The sequence below is a fragment of the Lactuca virosa genome, chromosome 4, assembly GCF_052849685.1.
Source record: "Lactuca virosa cultivar CGN04683 chromosome 4, Lactuca_virosa_CGN04683_v6, whole genome shotgun sequence".
In the NCBI taxonomy this organism is placed as follows: Eukaryota; Viridiplantae; Streptophyta; class Magnoliopsida; order Asterales; family Asteraceae; genus Lactuca; species Lactuca virosa.
The window spans coordinates 56,179,128-56,204,319 of NC_136429.1; the positions used below are offsets into that span (position 1 = coordinate 56,179,128).

The 25,192-nt window shown below is 31.2% G+C and overlaps 2 protein-coding genes across 6 annotated transcripts; both read right to left on the reverse strand.

Annotated features, from left to right (window-relative positions):
- Positions 1-12,353: 12,353 nt before the first annotated feature.
- Positions 12,354-16,688, reverse strand: LOC145104370 (subtilisin-like protease SBT2.2). 3 transcript variants are annotated; one of them, XM_079041632.1, is made up of 11 exons: positions 16,564-16,688; positions 16,157-16,444; positions 15,433-15,592; positions 14,951-15,348; positions 14,779-14,874; positions 14,593-14,665; positions 14,238-14,520; positions 13,838-14,160; positions 13,491-13,761; positions 13,030-13,311; positions 12,354-12,964 (listed from the first exon to the last, which is right to left on the reverse strand). In XM_079041632.1, the coding sequence occupies exons 2-11, from the start codon at positions 16,378-16,380 to the stop codon at positions 12,534-12,536; spliced, it is 2,541 nt and encodes an 846-aa protein (XP_078897758.1). In that variant the 5' UTR covers positions 16,381-16,444; positions 16,564-16,688; the 3' UTR covers positions 12,354-12,533. The 3 variants fall into 3 exon arrangements, with proteins under 3 accessions (XP_078897758.1, XP_078897759.1, XP_078897757.1); XM_079041633.1 differs by having other exon boundaries at positions 16,157-16,451; positions 16,564-16,682; XM_079041631.1 differs by having other exon boundaries at positions 16,157-16,679.
- A 4,175-nt stretch (positions 16,689-20,863) lies between these two features.
- LOC145109761 (Calcium-dependent ARF-type GTPase activating protein family) lies at positions 20,864-23,738 on the reverse strand. 3 transcript variants are annotated; one of them, XM_079046925.1, is made up of 10 exons: positions 23,524-23,738; positions 23,298-23,421; positions 22,891-22,968; positions 22,512-22,596; positions 22,348-22,423; positions 22,097-22,260; positions 21,783-22,029; positions 21,575-21,691; positions 21,398-21,493; positions 20,864-21,312 (listed from the first exon to the last, which is right to left on the reverse strand). In XM_079046925.1, exons 2-10 carry the CDS (start codon positions 23,338-23,340, stop codon positions 21,031-21,033), a joined length of 1,188 nt encoding a protein of 395 aa, XP_078903051.1. In that variant the 5' UTR covers positions 23,341-23,421; positions 23,524-23,738; the 3' UTR covers positions 20,864-21,030. The 3 variants fall into 3 exon arrangements, with proteins under 3 accessions (XP_078903051.1, XP_078903053.1, XP_078903052.1); XM_079046927.1 differs by lacking the exon at positions 22,891-22,968 and having other exon boundaries at positions 23,524-23,737; XM_079046926.1 differs by lacking the exons at positions 23,298-23,421; positions 23,524-23,738 and adding an exon at positions 22,677-22,749 and having other exon boundaries at positions 22,891-22,962.
- Positions 23,739-25,192: the final 1,454 nt, after the last annotated feature.

Consider the following 25,192-nt stretch of genomic DNA (forward strand, 5'->3'; position numbering starts at 1 on the left):
GGTGAAGGTGGTGGTGATGGTAATGCGCTTGCATGTCCTCACTTTGTATATGATCATTTCACATTTCTTATTATTGTTTTCAATTCAAAATATTAACACTTAACAATTTAAAAGAAGTTGTCTATTTGTAAAATTGTGTATATTTAGTTTAAGATAAAAGGATTTCTCACTTTGTATATAAAATTTTTTAAGGTAGAATGATTTTTTTCAAATCCAACAGATCCACAATAAATATTTACATTGGTGGCCCATATCAAAATTCAAAAGTATTAATTACAATATCTTGTTTAATAGAAAGTAATATGACTTGTTTTGCTTTATCACACTATATCTGCTATGTTTCCAAAAAAACCACAAGGATAAAGTAATGAAAAAGAGCAACACACATGTTGGTAATTCAAATACTTATACAAGACATACACGCATATCACATGCTCACTATTTGTAAACAATTTGAAAAATCAGGCTTCTTTTAAATTGTTAAATGTTAATATTCTGAATTAAAAACAATAATAACAAATGTGAAATGACCATATACAAAGTTAGATTATACAAACATACATTCATGATTTCAATGTTTAAAGCATTACCATCCGCTCAACCTTCACATTTATAAAATGTCTTTAATATTTTTTTAACTTAAATGTATTTAAATGTATTATTAATAATATTAATAATAACAAATTTAAAAAATAGTATACTTATTTATATTTTTAATAATAATAATAATAATAATAATAATAATAATAATAATAATAATAATAATAAAGTTTTTTGTTTGCAGAAAAGCCCTAATATTTTTTGTTTTTGCAGAAAAGTCCCAATATTTTGGGTCAATTTATGAAATAGTCCCAAATTAATTTGTTACCGATTCCAACCAGTCAAAAAGGGTCAAAATGCAAACTTTTGCCGGTTTTTAGGACTTTTTCGTAAACAAAAATTAGTTTAGGACTAAAACATAAATCGGGCTAAAATTTTAGGACTTTATTGGAGATTTCCCAACATAAAAATATATGTTAATCTAATACTTTTCGGTATCATCTTCATTATTATGAAATTATTTTCGAGAGAGATAAGCTTTTCGCTTACATAGATACAGAGAGATACTCTAATCGTTCTTGTATGTATTCCAGGGTGTTTTTTGTTCTGTAATGGTTGATGGTTTGGTTGTCTTATTCAAAAGGGTAAATTACATGGATGGTCCCTGTGGTTTGGGGTAGTCTGCGTGGTTAGTCCCTACAAAGAATTTTTAACTCGGACGGCCCCTATTAGACTTTTTTATTGCGCGTTTGGTCCCTGCCATACTTGAAATGACTGTTATACCCTATTCTTATTTTATTTTATATTTTTTTATTATTAATTTTAATTTAAAATAGTATTAATTTTGAATACCTACTCCATACCCCACCAATATCGTGATTTGTCTCTTTCCCCTCCACACTTCCCCACTCTCTAGTTCATAACTCAAACCTTCCCTCTATTGTAACCGGAGAAGAAAATCGGCCCCACAATCTCCTGCGAAGTAGATACATCACGAAGGTAACGAAGAGTGAGAACATGTCTAATAATCTCCTTGGCAATCGGAAACCCTATCACCCACTCAATCTCGACAACCATCCCCATCCTCTTCCCTGGTTTTTCAAATATCCATTTCAACGTTCTTTATTTCTGATTTCTTCTGATGGTCTAATGATAGAGAAGAAGGCCATCACCGGAAAACGCACCTCTCATCCTCCCCTCTCTTGTTCCAGAAAATGCCATCACCAGAATCGCCGCTACCGATTTTCTCTGCCTCTCTAGTTATCTCTGTTCCGCCAACAAACTAACATCATAAAACAAAATCATCCATCACCTCTCTAATATGCATCTCTGATACTTACCTCAAGCCACCATAAAACAAACTATTGTCGGTATACTTTGCCTCTATCATCATCACTAGTAGATTTCAGATCTGTGGTAGAATTCCGTCTGCAACTCAGGTAAACCTTTACTAGAAACTAGAAGAAATTTGCATCGGTTGGCTTTAAATCAGAATTCTGCGGTGGTGTCTTCCTGATTACCAAAAACGACTTCACCAAGTGTGTAATATGGTGATTTGGAGTACACGTAATGAATTTCTAGGTGGGTATTCTGTAAATGCAAATCAGAATTCTATGATGGTGGGTGGAGCAAATCCGGTTGAATCAGAAATCCGGTGGATGTTAATATGTTTTATAGGGTTGCAAATAGTCATAACGATGAATATTCATACTCATAATAATATTTATGATGATGCATGATAAATAAAGACGAGTATGATAAATGATATAATACATCTATAATTATATTAAAACCTTCTTACGACAATTATTTCAATTGTTGGTGAGTTGATTTTTAATAGCGATGATTTTTGAATATGAGTAATTATGTAAAATGATGAATATTCATTATCATGTTTATGATACTACATATGCATATATTCTTATGAACGAAAGATTGAATATTCAAAATAATAATAAGAACGTTACTTAGCTCTGATACCAAATTTAAAGACATGACGAAATTAATATGATTAGGATAGAATTGTACCTGAATGATGCGTCGGGATGGATTGACGATGGATTGTTTGGGTATGATTATATGATAATATAAATATGTTTGGATAGGGCTCTGCTATTCAGAAATAGAAAACTATTTCAACAGAAGAAGATTGAGATCAACTCAAGTCTTAAAACACTCAAACTTAGCTTATTTATTTCATATGGGCAAAGACCCTATTTATAGGCTCAAAGGAGCCGAGTACATAATTGAATTGCAATCGTTTGATTGCAATATGACAAACCTATTTACATTATAGCCCCCTAGACTATTGAGAGACTTACACACTTTATGTTACATCAAATAATATAATACACACTCAATAATTATTCTATCTAAACTTCTTACCGACACTTTTATTATATAAACAATAACAAATCCTTTCCATATTATTATTAAAGACACATTATTGAAGACATGTGGTCTTTCAATATGGAAAGGATTTGTTATTGTTTATATAATAAAAGTGTCGGTAAGAAGTTTAGATAGAATAATTATTGAGTGTGTATTATATTATTTGATGTAACATAAAGTGTGTAAGTCCCTCAATAGTCTAGGGGGCTATAATGTAAATAGGTTTGTCATATTGCAATCAAACGATTGCAATTCAATTATGTACTCGGCTCCTTTGAGCCTATAAATAGGGCCTTTGCCCATATGAAATAAATAAGCTAAGTTTGAGTGTTTTAAGACTTGAGTTGATCTCAATCTTCTTCTGTTGAAATAGTTTTCTATTTCTGAATAGCAGAGCCCTATCCAAACATATTTATATTATCATATAATCATACCCAAACAATCCATCGTCAATCCATCCCGACGCATCATTCAGGTATAATCCTATCCTAATCTTTTTTATTAATTCCGTCATGTCTTTAAATTTGGTATCAGAGCTAAGTAACGTTCTTATTATTATTTTGAATATTCAATCTTTCGTTCATAAGAATATATGCATATGCAGCATCATAAACATGATAATGAATATTCATCATTTTACATAATTACTCATATTCAAAAAATCATCGCTATTAAAAATCAATTCACCAACAATTGAAATAATTGTCGTAAGAAAGTTTTAATATAATTATAGATGTTATTATATCATTTATCATACTCGTCTTTATTTATCATGCATCATCATAAATATTATTATGAGTATGAATATTCATCGTTATGACTTATCATCATAATCATCAATAGTCACAATAAACTCTACCATCACTATCATTTTTAAAAACTATAAATTTTAATCGTAATTTTAATCCAAAACAAAATTAAACTATTATTATTATAAAGTTATAATCATGAGTTTTTCAAGTCTAGATACAAATAAACAAGAATTAAAATTTTTTCGTAAAACATTGAAACAATCTAAAAAATTTCTTTTAGATTTAAAAATAGATTCTAATATATCAATAATTAATTGTATATCCAATATTGAAGCAATACATATAATAAATAATAATATAAATTGGAAACAAGAACAAATAAAAAACCTTGAAGATAAGATAACAAAATTAATTTGTTAAATATGTTTCAAAAAATAGAAAAATCGTTAATAATAACTATTTCACTAGTAAAAAGAAACTAAAGATTTCATTTACAAAATACACACAATTTATATGGAAACTTTACAAGAAAAAGTAGAAACACTAACTAAATTATTTGCAGCATTAGAAATTCCATCCGAAACTCAAGAAAATAATATAGAAATAGAAAATAATTTAGATAATAATGACGCAGAAGTAATATATGATTTTTCTTCAGATGACGAAAATCCTTATTCAAATCCATATAGAAATTCACAAAACAATTTTGGATTAAAACGAAAACAATCATACGTTGAAGATGATTATCAAAGTCAATATATTTATGGACCACCTTCATTAGAAGATAATTTTTTATATAGACAAGGAATGGTTAAAAATAAACAAAATAAATGGGAAAAAATATCTCCTCAATACATACCTAAATTATTTACATTTCCAACAAATTCAGATATTCTTTTTATTGATTGTGATCAAAATCCTGAAGCAAAAATTCAAGAATGGAGTACTAAAATGGGAGTACAAATTCAGTTAACTGAAGAATTAAGAAATTTACACCCAACACATTTTCTTAATTATATCATTCATAAAACACAAGGTAACGCATATCGTTTTCTATCATCTCTTGATGAAACCGAAACAATGATGATAGCTACTACTGACGCAATGGAAACATTTAAAAATGTATTAAGTCGTCTTATTCATGAATTCATAGGAAAACAAATTGAAGATAAAGTATCAAAAGAAGCTTTTCAATTAGAATCATTATGGCATTTAACTAATCTACGAATTTGTAATATGTGTTATCTAGATCCATTTATATGCGAATATTCTGAACATTATTATAATTTAGATTCCACTAGAAAAAATGCAGCATTAGATATGTTTTATCAAAAATTACCATCATTAGTAAGCCAAAGTGTAATAAAAGATTTCCAAGAAGCATTACAACAAAATAAAGTTGCAGATACCTTAGGAGCACGAATAAGTATATTAAAAGCATGGATGCAGAAAAAATGTTTAGAACAAAAAACAACACAAGACGCAAAAATTGATTTATGTTGTGACATCCTTTCAAATAAAGTTAATCAATATGGTTGTAAAGATAATAAAAAACAACAATATAAAAAGAAAATTTGGAAAAAACAAACTTATAAACCTAAATATAAAGAATATTATAAACAAGGAGAAAGAAAATATTTCCGAAATAGAAAACAATATAAACAAAAATATCAATCTAATTATTGCCCATCAAATAAAAAAGATTGTAAATGTTGGATATGTCAAGAAGACGGACACAAAGCTTATGAATGTCCAAAAAAGATTAAAAAAGAAAAAGAAACAAATATATTAAAAATTGCATATGATCTTGGATACGAACCCATAGAAGATTCTGATATAAATTCAGATATAGATATTTATGCATATACAACTGATTCTGATTCAGATGCAGGTACATAATCCTATGGAAAAAGTTTTATTAGAATCAGAACTTGAGGGAAACCTCATATCTAACCTATCTGGAATATACATTGCTAAAGCATACAATGGTATGAAAATACCATCTGAAGTAAACAATAATAAAGTATACAGTGATATGAAAATATCACCAAAAGCATATAGTGATATGAATATATCACCAAAAACATACATTGATATGAAAATTCTCATATCATCATTTGAAATATTAAAAACAAACAAATTTAAGCAATCATTTAGGTACCCAAGAGATGCAAATATTCAATCCACAGATATATTGAAATGGAAGCAATCATGAAGCAAATCAAACACCAGTTCAAACAAAAAGAGGAGCAAGAAGCATCATTAGTCAGACAACTTGAAGTAGTCAGGCGTGAAAAAGAACAACTACAACAAACAATACACATTTTATCATCTCATTCAGTACCTAAAGAAAAAGAAGCTATGAAAAAACCATTTGCTCAAAAATTTGCTAAATTATGGGACAGCATCATTTCATACACCGAAGTCCATTCTTTGATGGGCTTTTACCTAGTAGCCAGGCGCCCAGGCCCTAAGGCAGTCTTCCTAGCCGACTTATCAGATCCTATGACTTTATGGGATTATTTTATTCACGGATTTATCGACACTATCTATCTAGAAGGCACCAATTTACACTGCATAAGCGAATTCCCATTTGCTGTGCAAACTGTCATCAGAAATTATAAAATACGCTTTGCAAAACAAGAGAGAGGATTATTCATTAAAATGCATTCTAGTTACCCAATTTTTGATGAAGACTCTCAACTAATTGTCCCAAGCATTGCTTTTGCAAACATGGGAATAAGCAACGGCTCGAAACCAACAAAAGATGATCTACTCCATGAAGCACCAACACAGGATCATCTAATTTTTGCACTTGCCGGTGTTTATTTAGCATCATCACGCATAGGCAGCGGTAAAGATCAAAAGTCAAGAATCAGAGTGAATTATGCCAGTAAAACCTTCATTATCTATTCTTTAACAGACAGTGAAATCACTCAGGAAGCAATAAAAGCAATTGAAACTTTCGAACAACCTTTCGAAAAATTTTCTCATCAATTGGCTGAATTACTTGCTGATATCAAAAAACAACTTTGTAAACATATTATACATGCACCAAGACACAGTTGCAGTCATTGTTCAGAAAATACACCATTCATGGAAGATTAACGTCAGTCATGACACAAGCAAACATTATTCAAAAATATGTCTTTTCGGAGGCGGGAGGAATGACGTAAGCAATGACATAAAAAGCCATTATTATTAAAGACACATTATTGAAGACATGTGGCCTTTCAATATGGAAAGGATTTGTTATTGTTTATATAATAAAAGTGTCGGTAAGAAGTTTAGATAGAATAATTATTGAGTGTGTATTATATTATTTGATGTAACATAAAGTGTGTAAGTCCCTCAATAGTCTAGGGGGCTATAATGTAAATAGGTTTGTCATATTGCAATCAAACGATTGCAATTCAATTATGTACTCGGCTCCTTTGAGCCTATAAATAGGGCCTTTGCCCATATGAAATAAATAAGCTAAGTTTGAGTGTTTTAAGACTTGAGTTGATCTCAATCTTCTTCTGTTGAAATAGTTTTCTATTTCTGAATAGCAGAGCCCTATCCAAACATATTCATATAATCATTCATATAATCATACAATCCATCGTCAATCCATCCCGACGCATCATTCAGGTATAATCCTATCCTAATCTTTTTTATTAATTCCGTCATGTCTTTAAATTTGTATTATTAGTCATATTTGGTGATTCAAGTGATAATAACTACTCCGTTAATAAAAAGAAGTCCAATTATAGAACCTCCATTTTCAACTATAATGGGTAGATCTTCTATCTCGGAATGTCAACCTACAACATCTAATGAAAACAACGATGAAAAATTAGAAGATATTAAAGAAATGATTAGATCATTAAGTTTAAGAATATGACAGAATCATCTAGTAATTCCTTAAAATATTTTAAAACACTTGAAGGATCATATCAAAATACAAAACCATGTATACCAGATAAAGAAATGATTATAGAAATACCACAAAATTTACCGCAAGGAACAATATATAATATTGGTCTTAGTTCTGAAGAAGATAAATCAGTAGGAGATAAATTAAATATAATTAGTCAAAAATTAAATAATATTATAGAAGTAGAAAGTTTAATTGTATTAAAACAAATTCCTAAACTATTACAAAGTTTAACTCAACATAAGATATTACTTGAAAAATATTTAAAAATAAAAACTATTAAAGAAGAATCACTTAATGAAAAACCACTACTTAAAGAAAAACCACTTACTATCAAACGACCCTTAACATGGTAAAATAAAAATTATGAGTAATAAAACCCAAGTATATTGTATTTACGATAATAAATACAAAGTTGATCTATTTAAAAAATTATGGAAAGATTTAGAAAAATCCACAAAACATTTAAAAGAAAAAGAATCTGAAGTACACGAACTAATTTTTAAAAACAAAAATTATACTGCATATCAATTAGTTAAAATTGGAAGATTAAAAATTGAAATTAATCATTTAAAAATAGTAATAAAAAATATTAACAATTCAATTAATTTTCTTTCAGACGCTTTAATAATTTGTTAAAATGAATTCGAAAGTACAAATTAATTCTTCAAAAGATAACATGCTTTGGACTAATATATTAAAAAAACCATTGGAAAATAAACTCTAATATCTCTAATACCATTCAACATTTAGAAAATGCTTTATTATATGAAGAAAACTATTTGTTAAAATTACAATCAAAGAAGGAAGAACATAATAAACAACTAAAAAAGATATCTCGATTAAAAGAAGGAATTAAGAAATATAAAAAATCACAAAACCGTAATTTAGAAACAATACATAATGTTTCAACTATACTAACAAACACAACTTGTTAATATAAAAACTTCGCAAGAAAAAACATTAAATTAGTAGAAATTTATAAACTAACCCCAATGAGTAAAAGAAAAACAAATATTAACCCAAACAGTACCTTTATTACAACCAAAATACAAGATAAAGAACTAGTTTCGTATATAGATACAGGAGCTACTTTATGTTTTGGAAGAAGAAAGATATTAAAAATTTGGGAAAAATTAGAAAAACCATTAAAATTTACAATTGCTGATAAATCAATTCACAAAATATGGTTCGTAGGAAGAGATATAGATATAGTAATTGAAAAAGCACCATTTAAAACTCCAACTATATATCAACATGATTCATGAATAGATTTAGTAATAGGAAATAATTTCCTTAAATTATATCAACCATTTATACAAACAAATGATCATATAAGTCTCAATCATCCGACAAAAGGTATTATAAAAACTGAAATTATCAAACATTATGATCTTATTAAAATAATCAAACAAGAAGTTGGTTTTCAACTACGCATATTACTAACATTTGCTAAAGAAATTGCTGAAAAACAACTCGAAGAAGTATGTAGCGAAAACCCGCTAGATCATTTAAAAAACAAAAATAATCAAGAAATAATAATATTATTAAAAAACCCTAATGATGAAGTTAATGTTCCAAATAAAATTTCATATAGTATAAAAGATGTTTCTGAATTCAAACAGGAATGCACTGAACTATTAGAAAAAGGAATCATTCGACCTAGCACGAGTCCTCATTATGCACCTGCATTCTATGTAGAAAATAATAATGACATAAAACGAGGCAAACGAAGAATGGTAATTAATTATAAAAAGATGAATGATGCTACTATAGGAGATTCATAGAAATTACCACGAAAGAATATATTTTAGAAAAAATAAAAGGAAATACACATTTTAGTACATTTGATGCAAAATCCGGATATTGGCAATTACGCTTACATGAAAATACGAAACCACTAACCGCTTTTTCATGTCCTCTTCAGAAACATTATGAATGGAATGTCCTTCCATTCGGCTTAAAACAGGCACCAACAATATATCAGCGATTCATGGATGAAACTCTAAATGGTTTAGATCATATTTGTCTTGCATATATCGATGATATAATTGTTTTTACAAAAGAAAATGAACAAACACACATTGATGCAGTCATCAAGGTTTTACAAAGAATTAAAGAAAAGGGTTTAGTTTTATCAAAAAAGAAATCAAAACTTTTTCAATCTACAGTTGAATATCTCGGTTTAAAAATTGGAGAAAATGGTCAATTATCGTTAACAGACAATATACGAGAAAAATTAAATATGTTTCCTGATAAACTTGAAAATAGAAAACGAATACAACGATTTCTTGGTTGTTTAAATTATATTGCAGAACAAGGATTTTTGAAAAATTTAGCAAAAGAAAGAAAAGTTTTACAAAAGAAAATATCAGGAAAAAAACCTTGGTCTTGGACCAATACAGATACTATTTTGGTACAAAATATAAAACAAAAAATTCAAGTTCTCCCTACTTTATATAATGCAAAAATCGACGATTTCCTAATTGTAGAAACAGATGCATCACAAGACACTTGGGCAGGATGCCTAAAAGCAATTATACGTGGAAATGTATTATTGGGTCTAGATAGTGAGGGAAACCTCATATCTAACTCATCAAAAGTATACAATGATAAAGCATACACTGGTATGAAAATACCATCTCCGAAGTAAACAATGATAAAGTATACAGTGATATGAAAATATCACCAAAAGCATACATTGATACAAATGTATCATCTGAAGTATTAAAAACAGATAAATATGAGCAAAAATTATGCAAGTATATATCGGGAACATTTTCCCAAACGGAGCAAAATTATAGCACACATGAACGAGAAACACTAGCTTGTTTAAGAACATTGAAGAAATGGAAGGTCGAGCTTCTACAAACCAGATTTGAATTACGCACAGATTCCAAGTATCTACTTGGCTTTTGGCGGTATAAGTTACAAGAAGATTACTGTCGAGGACGATTGATCCGGTGGCAATTACAATCACATCAATTTCATCCATATCTCAAGTATATCAAAAGCGCCAACAATCATATAACAGACACATTGACAAGAGAATGGAAGCCATCATAGAGAAACAACTAAAAACATTCCTACTCGATTATGAAAGAGACACCATTCATGGAAGATTAACGTCAGCCATGACACAAGCAAACATTATTCAAAAATATGTCTTTTCGGAGGCGGGAGGAATGACGTAAGCAATGATATAAAAATCCATTATTATTAAAGACACATTATTGAAGACATGTGACCTTTCAATATGGAAAAGATTTGTTATTTATGTGTCGGTAGGAAGTTTAAATAGAATATTGTTATTTATGTGTCGGTAGGAAGTTTAGATAGAATAATTATTAAGTGTGTATTATATTATTTGATGTAACATAAAGTGTGTAAGTCCCTCAATAGTCTAGGGGGCTATAATGTAAATAGGTTTGTCATATTGCAATCAAACGATTGCAATTCAATTATGTACTCGGCTCCTTTGAGCCTATAAATAGGGTCTTTGCCCATATGGAATAAACAAGCTAAGTTTGAGTGTTTTAAGACTTGAGTTGATCTCAATCTTCTTCTGTTGAAATAGTTTTCTATTTCTGAATAGCAGAGCCCTATCCAAACATATTTATATTATCATATAATCATACCCAAACAATCCATCGTCAATCCATCCCGACACATCATTCAGGTACAATTCTATCCTAATTATATTAATTCCGTCATGTCTTTAAATTTGGTATTATAGGGTTGTAAAATTGGGTTTTGTGTGTGGGAATTAGAAATTGGAAAAGGATTAAGCACAAATCAGGAATCGGAAGAGCTTCATTGGGTTTGAATGAGGAGGCGATGAGCTTTGATTGCTCACTAGGCATAATTGAGAGGTTTGATTTTTTAATTTTTCTTGTTTGATTTTTTTCTTTAGCTTGTCGGTAAAGAAGAAGGAGATCGGTCGCTCAGCTGTTAGTCAGATATGACAGAAGGGGGAAGGGGACGAGATCATGATTGTAATAACGTGGTTATACATTTTCTTTAAGTGGTTGTACTTTAATTAACTATTATTAATTTTATTGTTTAAATAATCAATAAGTTAAAAAATAAATAACAAATTAATTAAAAAAGAAATAGTTGGGGGTAAAATAGTTTTTTTTAGGTATGTCAGGGACCAAACACACAACAAAAATGTATAATAGGGACTATCCGAGTTAAAAATTCTTTTAAGGGACTAACCATGCAGACTACCCCAAACCATAAGGACCATCCGTGTAATTTAGCCTATTCAAAAAATAGTTTTTTTTTTTTTTAAAACTTTTTTTTAACATTGCTTTATAATTAATAATTTTAGTATCTACATATTAATTTTTTTTTTTTATGAAAATCATATTTAAAATATCTTAAAATCTACATGCGTGTCATGCGTGGCTCTAGTGGAAAGTGACTTCAGAGTCATATGACTAAATTGTTGCCGTTATCATTAGGTTTTGATTCTCGTGACTCCTCAACACTATCTATTGTCCTCATCTGTTATAGTAAAACAAACAAACAAAAATCATCGATTTTTTCAGTTTTTTTCAAGTTGTATCATACAATAATTCAATCAATAAAATTTAACTTTCAAATTTAAAATTAAATATTAATTACTGTCTTGAATTTTACGAAGAAACCCCCCTTATAACTTTTATATAGAATCAAACTTTATAAAATCAAAATTCATATATTTTGGTTTGAATTACTAATAAAGTATAAACAATTAAACTCCGAAATAAACCAAAATCAAGTTAACTATTGTAATCAAAATCAAACAAATGCAATTAGCCTCATTCATAACAAGACCCTACATGATATACACAGTTACACACCAAAAACTGGACACGAATTGGGTTAAATAAATCAAACAAAAAACCAAATAATAACAATAAAAAACATACTAAAATCATACACCCTCAATTACTACTCACATTATACGCGATTTTAACCACCACAGACAAATGAATATTCACGACATGACTCCTATCACCAAAAAGCCCGATTCTTCCAAAACTCGCAACACTGCTATTCATGGTTGAATTCAACAACACTGTCAACACCTGTTTTTCACCAGTACCAATGCTAAAATGAGCCGGGGTGACCTTCATGGAAACCCCATAAGGAGCATTCCAACCGACACTATAAGACTCGTTCATCCCGCCAACATTAGTCACGGTTCTTTGAACCACTCGAGACAGGTTCAGTGCTGCAAGTGTGATGGAAGGTAAGTTCAGGTCAACACCGGTCAACCCCGTTGTCTTGGGCCCACATGTGGTCCCCGTGTAGTTTAGCACCACGGCTTCTGACCCGTTTATGCCACATAGGAATGACATGTAGTCTTCATACCCTGTAAAAAGTGCAATTAAATAATTAATTCAATTTAGGAAAAGATGATGATGATGATGATGATACCTAAATCAAGAATGAGTCCAGGATCTAATGCTGCGGTTGCATTTACAAAACCACTTCCCATATCAAAGGGTGTTGCAGGAGATTGGTTTAAATCGGGGTTAGCATACGCACGTTGTGCCATTATGGGCCCACCATCTTTATCCCGTAGAGAAGCAGTAGTTGATAACGCGGACCCGATTGCTGAAGGGGTAAAATCGGGAAACTTTTGTTTAATTAATGCAGCCAGCCCCGCTATATGAGGAGCCGCCATACTCGTTCCCGACATCATCGCAAAATCCTCACCTTAAAAACATCGAATCAACATCACTCAGTATGAGGAGGGTATTCACGTCTTTTCCTCAGATAGGACAAAAGATTGCAGCTTTTGTCCCAGTTACATCAGTACCGGTACCAGTATCGGTCAACCAAACACAGTACAACCTGTTCTGTTCTGTCCTGATTACAGATAAAATAACTATTACCGAGGAATTCGACAGAATCAGTGCCACCGGAACTCCAAGCAGCCCAAATGGAATTTCCAGGAGCAACAAGATTTGGTTTTAAAATATCGGCATCTTGAAGGAAATTATCTTCTGGATCTGGTCCTCTAGCAGAATAATACATTATTTTTGGAGCACTGTTACTGAAATTTGCTTCAACTCCACCTACAATGCATGCAACACCTCCAAATTTTACTATCTTTCTTGAAACTGGATCTCTCTCTAACGAAGAATTGTAGTACTGAAGTAAGATCTGTAAAAAATAAATAAATAAATAAATAAATAAACAAGAATGTTTATATGTGTATTAAAAGTGGTGAAATGGTGACCTTGGAATCATTGGAGGATGGAATTATGATTCCAGGGAGACTCATTGGAACAGGATTGAGTTGAAATCCAATGATGAAAGGATCCATGGAGAATACAACTCCAGCTGCACTCAGATTTCTAGCTGTTTGAACAGCATTGTTTATGGTAGATTGTCCAAGAACGAATTTGATAGAGTAGCTACAGATTAAGAGGTTTCCTTGGATAATTGTCTGATTCAAGCTGCTGGAATCTTGGCATTCGTTTACATATTCATCTGTTGGTGTTTCTGAATCATTCAGTGCGTCTGTTGCAGAAACTAAAGTGTAATCTTCATCTGTTCCAGCTGCACAAAGAGGAGAGATGTTACAACTTGATTAACAAAACTAAAATACAAGAAATAAAATTATTAAACAAACATACGTGCAAGTCCGACTCCTTGAATGGTGATGTTATTCCCAAGAAGAATGGAATTGCTATACTTGCGATCATGTGCAGCTGCACCCACTGTAAAGATCCATGGACTAAAGGAAGAAACACTCTTGGGTGAAGGCCCAGTGTTACCCGCAGCTTGTACCACAAAAATACCCTTTTTATATGCTGATAGCAACGCCATGTCTATTGGATTAAAAAAAGTAGCAATTCCAGGTGGACGTCTGTTAGGTGTTATTGATAAACTTATAACATCCACTCCATCTTGACCTGCCTATAAAAAAATAAAAAATATCAAATATCAACTATTAAATTACATCGTAAAAAGGCTAATTTAATGTTTTACCTGATCAATGGCAGCAACAACATCAGCAGCAAAGCCACCGAAGCTTTTGTACAATGCTTTGTAAACAGCAATGCTGAAAAACATAGAAAGTTAATTGAAAAAAAGTGTAAATGGATAATAATAATAACTGATGACATTTCTTGAAATTTCTAGCAGAAAATAAAGAATTTGGTTTGTTTTACTTACTGTGAACGAGGGGCCATTCCACTGGCATTCCCGAAATGATGCCCGGCTACAACAACTGGGATCCCATGGTTTCCCGCAGCAATAGAAGCTGTGTGCCTGTGATTATTTTTAGTATTTTATATTGTTGTAAAATTTTAATAGATTAAAAATATAAAATACAAAAAATACTCACGTCCCATGTCCATCTCCATCAAATGGTGAAGCATAATCTTGAGATGCATTAAAGATTCCTCTTGTGATAGCAGAAGCTGCAAAATGGCGGGCCCCAACAAGCTTCCGGTTGCATGACCCGGATGGGAAATCCCGTGTCACCTCACAAACACCCGTGAAATGGTCGGGAACCGGATAGTTATTTTCAGATAACCCATCAGCAAAACTCACATGGGTCGGGTCAATACCCGTGTCAATTAACCCAATTACAACCCCTTCGCCAGCTGTCTCATATCCACCTTCTTGTAACCATGCCCCTTGAGGTAACCCTAGGAACTGTGGTGTATGTGTAGTTGCAGTTCTAACAGAGTAATCGGGTATCACATTTGCCACTTCTTTTCGACCCGATAACTTTTGTGCCTTTAATGGGTCATTGATAAAATAATTAATGTTTATGTTGTGATTTGATTTCATAAAGACTGTTTATTATAGTTATATTTATACCTGTTGTGGAGTAACAAGAACAGCGAATCCGTTTATTAAGTAGTGATAGCTGTATAATTTGAGATATTTTTCTCCTTTTAGAACTCGCCTCAATAATGAATCATGAACTCTTGCAATTCGGGAACCATAACGATGGTGTTTGGTTGTGATGTTTCTGAAACTAAATTAGGAAGCAAAAGAAATTAATTTGGGTTACTATTGACTATGATATTACATTTCAAGAAATTAAATCAAATATATAGAAAAGTTTATCATCAACATTCAACATCAATATTAAAGTTGAAAAGCAAATCACTTTGATCCCCACAGTCAAAGTTGCATACTTTCATCAATTCACAATTTGACATGATCACTAATTCACTATCACCGCATAACTATTTTGTCATCATTAATGGTGGTAAAGTAGGAAGCACAAAAAAGAGACGACCTAAAATATGGCATACAAAATTTGTATACTTACTAAACTAGGGTTACTTTTAACCCTAACCGTTAGGGCCTAACGGGTTAAAAAATTACCAATAAACTAGGAGTAACTTTGCACATTTTCGTTTCGAATCTATCACTACCGAAGTACCAAATACGGATTATAGACATTCTATGAAAAGGATAAGCTAAACGAATTATAACTACGTTGAAGTTAAATGAGAAATTAGTAACTAAATTGAGAAAACTCATATCAATTTCATAATCAGAAATACTAAAACGCGTAAATGAATCTTATCACCTTGGATTTTCGAGTGTATTTGCTCCTCCAGAAGTAGAAGCAGGGAACCCGAAAGGATGAGTCGTCTTCTTCGCTCTACTCGAATTGTGAAAAGAAGAAGGAGCTTGTTTGAGGGTAACCATGTATACACCTGCAGAGGTTCTATCCGTATCTTCCTGACATCGAATGCCGCTAATTAAAACCCCGAATAGCACCACCACCACGACTCGCACAATGCCCTCCATTCCCCTTTTTTTTTGTTCCAATTTTGAAGCTTTTCACTTGGTCCGACAAAGCAGCAAAGCAGAACTGCACACTAGATGGAATTTAGCTTAGTTTGAAAAGTTCTGAGAAGAACCCAGTAGGAGTCCATGTATGAACAGGTGAAATTGGGGGAATGGCCATGAGAGTAGAGAGAAAGAAACAACCTTTTGATGTGTGTGAGAGAGAGAGGAGAGAAGAGAAAGGGAAATGGCGAGAAAGAATCTGCAAAAAAGAGCTTCTGTCTTGGGTGGTGTGCACATGAACGTTTTAATTTGTTTATTAGCAAAGAATTTATTTATGTAAAGCGGAAGCGGCTTAAATCATAACGTTTTGCTTTTGTTTTTATTTGACTGTTGCTTGATTTAAAGCCCACCACCACCGCACAACCAGTCACCACCTCCGTCCCACTCTTTTTTGCAAAGCATATACGCCAATCAAACGCCGTCGGCAACTTTGTTTTGTATTACCTATTTTTAAGGGAAAATGACTCTTGAAGGTAATTAACTTTTGCGTTTGTACTCATTTGGCCCCTTTCCTTTTTTTTTGTATTCAATATACCATCGAACTTGTTGTTTGCGTTCACCATAACCCTTTTGACCGGCTTTTGACCTGTGATAGCCGGTCAAAGGGTTATGGTGAACACAAACAACAAGTTCGATGGTATATTGAGTACAAAAAAAAGGAAAGGGCCCAAATGAGAACGAACTCAACAGTTGGTTACCCTCCTGAATCATTTTCCCTGAAAAGTTAAATGAAATTAAAGTTGCAAAATTATCAAAGACTGCAACCTTCTTTGGCTATAACGTATATGAAGAGCGTTTCAAAGGGGTAAACTCGTTAAAACATGGTCTATGCTATGTTTACTGTGGTTAGCTGTCAACACCTCTCTGCAAAAGGATATGACTGTGTATGAGAGGTATATTTATCAGCATAAACGTTTACCTCAAGGTATATTATGGTGATGTGTCTACAAAAGCAGCATGATATTGTACATATTGATGTTGTATCTTATCCCATGAATTCGATCTTAAAGCTAAGTAAACTCAAAAAATCACAACACTTGTGATTCCACTCGTTTGTAGACTTGTCTAGAATCCATGATACGATAAATCATTTGATTGGAAATGTAAATGTAGTCATGAAATGCGTCTGCTTAATCAAGATTCCCATAATAAATATTCAAGTGCATTACAAAGTTGTGCATGTATGAATAATGTTCTTTCGTGGGTTATGCTTTGAAGAGAAGCAAGAATGAATCTCATAAAGTCATTAATATCAGTAGGAGATGACGTGAAATTTACTGTAAATGAGTAAAGGGAAAATGATTCAGGAGGGTAACCAACTGTTGAGTTCGTTTCATTTGGTCCCTTTCCTTTTTTTTGTACTCAATATACCATCGAACTTGTTGTTTGTGTTCACCATAACCCTTTGACCGGCTATCACAGGTCAAAAGCCGGTCAAAAGGGTTATGATGAACGCAAACAACAAGTTCGATGGTATATTGAATACAAAAAAAAAGAAAGGGACCAAATGAGTACAAATGCAAAAGTTAATTACCCTCAAGAGTCATTTTCCCTATTTTTAATAACCAGTTTTCAACGTTTAATAGAAACTTATTTTGGCTTTGGTCTTGATTATTTAATGTCACAAAAAGAAAATGTTTGATTGGATACACTTTGTTTTAAACTATACCGGTGTTACGGCTAGACATGCTCCTTACCCATCTATTGATCTACTTAAAGTCTTTTAACCTTTCAAAGTTCTATCAAGAGAAAAGATTTATAAACTCACAAAGATTTCTTTCCCACCACCAATGTAAGATACAAAAAAAAAAAAAAAAAATACCAACTTATAATTCCTTTATACACATAAAATTTGAGCGCAATTTATGTACATAGTAAAAAGATTTCAAGTTTGCCATAATAGACATACATAGAATTTTCTTTCGTTATGTTCTTTTTCCCTATGCATCTCACGCATAATAAAAAGAAATAAGAAGTGTTATTTTTGGCCATTTTAAATTAATTTCTTCACAATTTTGTATGGTTCTGTATATTACCTATTACCGATTACCGATAACTATCAAGATATGAACAGTAACAATTCAGGTTCACTTTACAGGTATTTTGTGTCAAATATACGATGAAACACATGTACGGCTTAGTAGTTCGGTTTCCAGCCCTACCACTTCTTTTTTTATGCGCCGATAAAACAAATCAGAAGCCTCATATCCACCCCACCCAACATAAACCCAACCTGCCCAAGATCTTGACCCAAATATAGCCCCTCAACTTTTCATTTTTACACCTTTAGCCTAAGATTTAATTTTTGTTGCGAATTTTGTCCAATCTTTTTCTTATTTAATTTTTTCAACTTTTTTTACAACTTTTTTTTTTAATTTTAATTAAACTTAGTTTTTTTTTTATTTACAGAATTACTTTATACACAACTTCTTTTACTCATTATTGTACAATTTAGTTTTTTTATGAATTCGTTATTACCTTTTATATAAATTTACCTTTTTAACATTTTTTAAAAATGTGTTTTTGTGCATGGTTTTTTAAGATTTTTCCGTCAGTTTTTTTTATATGTTTGTTTTCTATTCTGTTTACATATTTGTTTTCATTTGTTTTTTTTATATAGTTTTTTTTTAAACTGCAAATTCTATCTAACATACTCTTAAATATCACCTATATCTCTTACGAGATTTGAATTCAATGACCTCTCAATTGAGAGAGTCACTCCTTAATGCTAGACCAAAAACTTTTTGTTTTTTTATATAGTCATTTTTACAAACCACAAGTGTCCTCTTACCTTTAATTAAAGCAAATCTACTATAAATCATATCTTAATTATTGTACATATATATAATTTTCCGTAACATCATACAGGATTAGTTTGAGCTTTGCAACACCAATTATAAAAATTTTCAAGGCGTGAGGTACCGTTTGGAATTGCCAATTTTAGGTCCCGTTTGATACACATCTTTCCAGGTCCAAACAGATCTTTCTGGCTGAATGGACCCGGAAAGACTGTTTGATTTGCACAAAAAAAAGGTCTTTCCCGGTAAGATATGTCTTTCCCAGAAAGCTCCAAAATCATATCTTTCTGGCTGAATTGGTTGGAAAGACAATTATGCACCAAACCCGACCTCTTTCTTTCTTTCTTGGATTATTAATTTTGTTTAAATAACTTTTTTTAAATTTATTTTTTATTGAATTATTACTTTTTTTTCATCATTCAGCATAGTCAATCAGATGTACAATCAAACAGCATGGTTTCTTTCCCAGTCAGAAAACTTTCTCAGACAGCACTTTCCCAGACAGAAACTATCAAACGGGACCTTAGCCTCCGTGATTTGATTTATTTAATTTCAATCCTATTAAAAAACAATCTAAAAAACTTACTGCCATGGAAATTACACAAGAAAGCCAAATTTGTGTTATTCATATATAAAATCATTTAGAAGGGTTTTGTACAATTAGCATATATCATACATAGATATACGAGTTTAATTGTTATGGTGAATTTTAACCATCTAAACAATAAATACATAGGTCAGTATTATATTGAAAGGTAAAATTATTTATCAGGTAAAAACATTTCACTTCTTTTTTTAGCTTATGCAACAAAATAATTGAGTATATAAGAAATATGCAACCATAACATAGGACATTTTCTTTTAGATGGTTGAGAATTGAATTTGAAGTCTCGAAGAAATCCAAAGAGGAAGTGATACACACACAAGGTTGTTCTCTCTTACATTCATATGAGTGCTTCTCGTTGTTGAAGAGTCATCACAATCCCATATCTACAATACAATTGACTCCAATCGATATTTAAATCAAAATTGTATAATATAAATCCAAAATCACATTGTTATTTTTTCATTTAATTATTTTCATAGTTTCCGTTGCATTGCATGGACCCCTAATCGCACAACAATATACAATATAAGCTTGTCGGAGTGGGATGCATATAACTGAATACCAAGATCAAGAGTACCACAAACATACGGTAAAATGCATTTGAGAGCCCTAAATGATAAATGAATTTTGTAATAAAATTAATCAATATACATGCTCTTCTATTTAATCCTACAAGAGAATACTCCACAATATGTTAAACAATATATATTTGCTTACAAAAATCTATACCTCACATATTCAACTCCTTTTATAAAAATATAATAAATGAAAAAGTAATAAGGGTATGTATGAGGGTAAATTCACACTTTTCGCCCAAAAAGAATCGAACTTCACCTTTTGACATTCTCATCATTGAAGAAACACTAAGATCATCCTCCCCTCTTTTATGTCGACTATATGCCTCTTTTAAATAGAATAATCTTTTTTCTTACTTACATATTAAAGTCATTTCAATACTTTATGAAATAGTTAATGCATAGAATAACAATGTATTTAAATTAAATTGTATTTTTGACAATGCATTACAATTCTCGTCCATATTTTGCTAAGACCAACCATCAAATCCATCACAATTGGTTTACATAAAAAAAAATATTAAAACACAAAAAAACATCATCATCAATATACAAATATTCAAAAGCACAGCTTACATAAAACAACAAAAACACATCACCTAAATATAACATAAATCACCGAAAAATACTATTGGGTAAGAGGGACACATTCGAGCTCGATTTGTAATATACCCTTCTCAACATTTTGAAGCTTAAGAGCAATCTCTTGCTTCACAGTGCCTTTCGCAAGTGTGATCACACCATCTTTCACAATCGTGTTCTCCAAACTTGCTACCCACTTTCCTTGAGTTGATGAGTCGTTAACATCTGAATTCTCAGATGCTTTTGCAGCTGACACCAATGGTTGAATATCAATCTCAGCATCACCCATGAAATCATCCGCCTTCAATGTGTCCCGATCATACACAGTCTACAACATCATGTACATGTAACTTCCTCAATACACAAACTTTTATGAATTTCTTTTTATATGAAAACCTAATTTTTTTACTTACTAATCTCAAAGGAGGCATGTTGCTCGGGATTGATAACATTAGTTTTTCATTCCATACAGGATTAAGGCTGCTCTTTATAACCCGTGTCTTCACAGACTGCATTGTTTTTACAAATTCTAACTATCTTTATTTAGACTTCAATTGTGTTATGACAAAATTAACAAGTCAGAGGCTTACTTGGTTTCCTAGTGAGAGGATGACATAAGGATCACTAGTCATCATATCCCGAACAGCTAGATTGGTGCCTTTGACCACGTTGACTTTTATCAATCCAATAAATTCAATCATACCTGCCTATACACAAAATATCAGACATATATATATATATATATATATATATATATATATATATATATACAAAAAACACAAAGAAATTAGTAATTACCATTGAGTTGCTTGTCTTAGGAGGTGGCTTGTGTTCATTATCTTTCTTTTTCCAGCTGTTGCGAAATGCATGGCTGATGCTTGGCATAAGGACACTGTTTGAGTGCTTCTTGTCCATTGTAGCAGTAGCAGTAGCACCACCGGTATTTGTGGAAGCAGACTCCATGGATGATGATGATGGACATGGAGATGCACGATCGCATATTTGTTTATCCGAGTTCAAAAATTGTTGCACCTCATATTTTCTCCTGAATACGCAATTAAATAATCATGAATAATTAATTAAAGTAAAAGATTAATTAATTAATTAATTACCTGATGAAGTCGAGGCGCTCCTCTATACAAGAATCTGATTTTGGTTTTTTACAGTTGTCGGGAATGCAAGCTTCATATTTGGAATTCACCATTGAATTCCCACCACTTTTTATTACGTCATTGACTTCTTCATGTGTCCACTCGTCTAGATTCACTGATAACACCTGTGTGTCGAGTGTGGACTCAACTTCGTTGTAAATACTTGGTATATATGATTGATGTTGTAAGTTGAGAAAGAAACAGTGACTTACTTTTGATATATGAACCCCAAGGCTTCTATGTGCTCCTGAACACTTGATGCATATAAATGCTCCAAAACTTACAGATCTGCTCACCCAAACATGGAGTTTATGAAGAAAGAGGAGAGGGTTTATTTTTAAAGTCAAATTACAAGCATATAAAAATTAGGACTTACACCCATTTTGGATCTGGAGTTCCACAATCTGCACAGCACATATTACCCGATTCAGAGATAAATTCTGCCAGCTTTTGTTTCGCACCTAATCAGTGAAAATCAAATTGCATCAGGAACAATCAACTAGTTAATTAATAAAAAATCTCATCATTATATATAACTTACTGTAAACCACAAGACATGTAATTAATATGTCATTTACAACGAACAGGTATAAGCATGAGATATAGTTTTGTACCTATTACATAAAAGATTGTTCATTTTGTTAAAGATATAGCAAGTTATGATACCAATTTAGCAGATGGAAACAGTTGTATGCAAATCATGAGTTATGGTGCATAAAAATTGACTGAGTTTTGAAGAAGGAAATCACACATACTGTCATAACGAGTTTGTCCAAACAAGCAGCTCCACTTTTCTCTATTTTCTAAACATAAGAGGTCATAGAGGGAAGATCCTGAGATGATAATCAATTAATCATAGCACTTCATATCATATTCAGTTATATAAGTATAATTTGGCATTGAGGAATGCTACATATAGCAGTAGTAACTTTTGAATAACATCACAAAAAGAAAAAGCTGTCAAATAATCATAGAGATCAATTTGAGTGTGAGAACTGTAAAATGCTATGTTCTACATCAATAAAAAAACACGACTTCTTTAGAAATAGCATATTTTGAATGTATGAGGTTTGCCAACATCAATTACATAAAATTAAGCATGACATAACCCAAAAACTCGTTTTCATAGTCTGGAAAAGCAACATGGAGGACTCGATCATACCTGATACATTGTTGCAATCTGTTTTCTTCTGCGTCGTAGACATTTTGCGCCTCAGAAACCGAAATACAGCAACGAATAATCAAACTTTATATGCATCCGCATTTTCCTCTGCCTTATAATACATCTTAATTTTCAAAAGTTTACCAACATCAATCACATAAATTAAGCATTTCATAACCCCTAGCATCATATAAACCATAGTCTGCGAAAGAGACTCGATCATTACCTGATACATTGTCGAAATCCGTTTTCATATGCGTCGTGGACATTTGTGCTTCAGAAATTGAAATGCTGCAACGAATTATCAAATTTTATACGCAACTCCTGCGTTTTCATGTGTCAGATGTTCAAAATCGAAAATTTAAAGCCGTCTCCTTGTGCTTATCGTTGGGAATGAGAGAGAATGAGAGAGGGTTCTTGCGGATTTCAACGAACAGCATACGAACAACAACGATTATAACAGACCTTGTAAATTGCAGATGTAGTCCTTGATATTTGACAAACTGCTGCTTTGGTCTTTAATAAATGTTTTGTTTTTTTAGAGCATCTTAACTTTTTATAATAACTTTTGCTATTTGAGAACCTATACAAAGCGTTTTTTTTTTTTTTTTTTTTTTTTTGGAAATTTAGGTTTTCTTAAAGATCATTTCAACCATTTATTACATTACTAGGCGAATTCCCGCGCGTTGCGCAGAAACACCTATGTAGTTGAAATCTTTATAAATATGTGTTTTCTGAAATATAACAATAACGTTGTTGTTGAATTTGATATACTAATTCGTATATTAAGTTAATATAATATATTGATTATTTTGAATTATATGATAATGTATATATCTATTAAAACTGCATAATCTCAATCGTTTGAATTACCTTTACCTATGGGTGAAAAAAAATTAAATATAATATATGGTTTAATGTTATTTATAGTTGTTATTGTTAATTAATTTTTTATAATTTATTTTCTTAACGTTTTAATTTATATAATTGAAATTATTTAAAAATCAAACATTGTTTTTCGTATTTAAAGGTAACAATATAATCATTTATATATAGTAATTTTTAACTATTGTTATTGTAAGTTATTTTAAGTTACTTATTTGAAAACTTTTAATGCTGATAAAAATATCTTTAGGAAATATTTTAGTTAAATTGAGATTACAATTTAGTTTTTGCATTTAGCACTTAAACTTATCATTTTTAATTATTCACAAAATATTGTTTGAGTTTTTTAAGTGGCACTGGAATTTATATTTAAGTTGATCATGCAATGTTTTAAATTAACAATTTAAGTATTTTGTTCAAACTCTTCAAAAGTTGTAGCTTTAAACTGATAATGGTTTACATACAACAACATATTAAATCTAATAAATTAAGTATAATATGTTAAAAGCTAAAAACATAACTTTATAAATAGAAGTAGATATATTATTTTAATATTGAAATTTGGTTTATTTATGATTACACTTTAGGTTTGATATTTATTTAACATTATTAACCAACTTATAATCATTATTAGAAAGACAATACAATTTATCATTTTTAACTATTTACAAACAATTCTTTAGGTTGTTTAAGTCGAATTAAAATTTAGAGTGAATTATACGAATGGTCCCTATGGTTTAGGGTAATTTACGCGTTTGGTCCCTAACTTATTTTTTTAACTCGGAAAGTCCATGCTGTTTGTTTTTGTTACACTATTGGTCACTGTCTTACCTAAAAATACTATTTTGCCATTGATTTTTTAATTTATTTAAATAAACACATCCCCAACCCCACCCCCTCACCTTACCTTACCTACCCCACCATTTTTTCCTATTTAAATAATAGTTTTTTTAGGTAAGACAGGACCAAACGCGTAACAAAAACAAACAGTAAGGACCAAGCGCGTAAGA

Bases quoted from the DNA above. Each gene is read 5' to 3' on its own strand.
- LOC145104370 (XM_079041632.1), bottom strand. From the start codon at position 16,380: ATGGAGGGCATTGTGCGAGTCGTGGTGGTGGTGCTATTCGGGGTTTTA. The intron at 14,161-14,237 runs GTATGTTTGTTT...CTCTTTGTGCAG, and splicing joins TCAAGGAGTCGGACTTGCAC to CTGGAACAGATGAAGATTAC. The intron at 13,312-13,490 runs GTAATAGTTATT...GATGTTTTTAAG, and splicing joins TGATTCTGTCGAATTCCTCG to GTGAGGATTTTGCGATGATG.
- LOC145109761 (XM_079046925.1), bottom strand. From the start codon at position 23,340: ATGTCTACGACGCAGAAGAAAACAGATTGCAACAATGTATCAG. The intron at 22,969-23,297 runs GTATGATCGAGT...TTATCATCTCAG, and splicing joins AGATTGCAACAATGTATCAG to GATCTTCCCTCTATGACCTC. The intron at 21,494-21,574 runs GTAAGCCTCTGA...AAAACAATGCAG, and splicing joins TCCTCTCACTAGGAAACCAA to TCTGTGAAGACACGGGTTAT.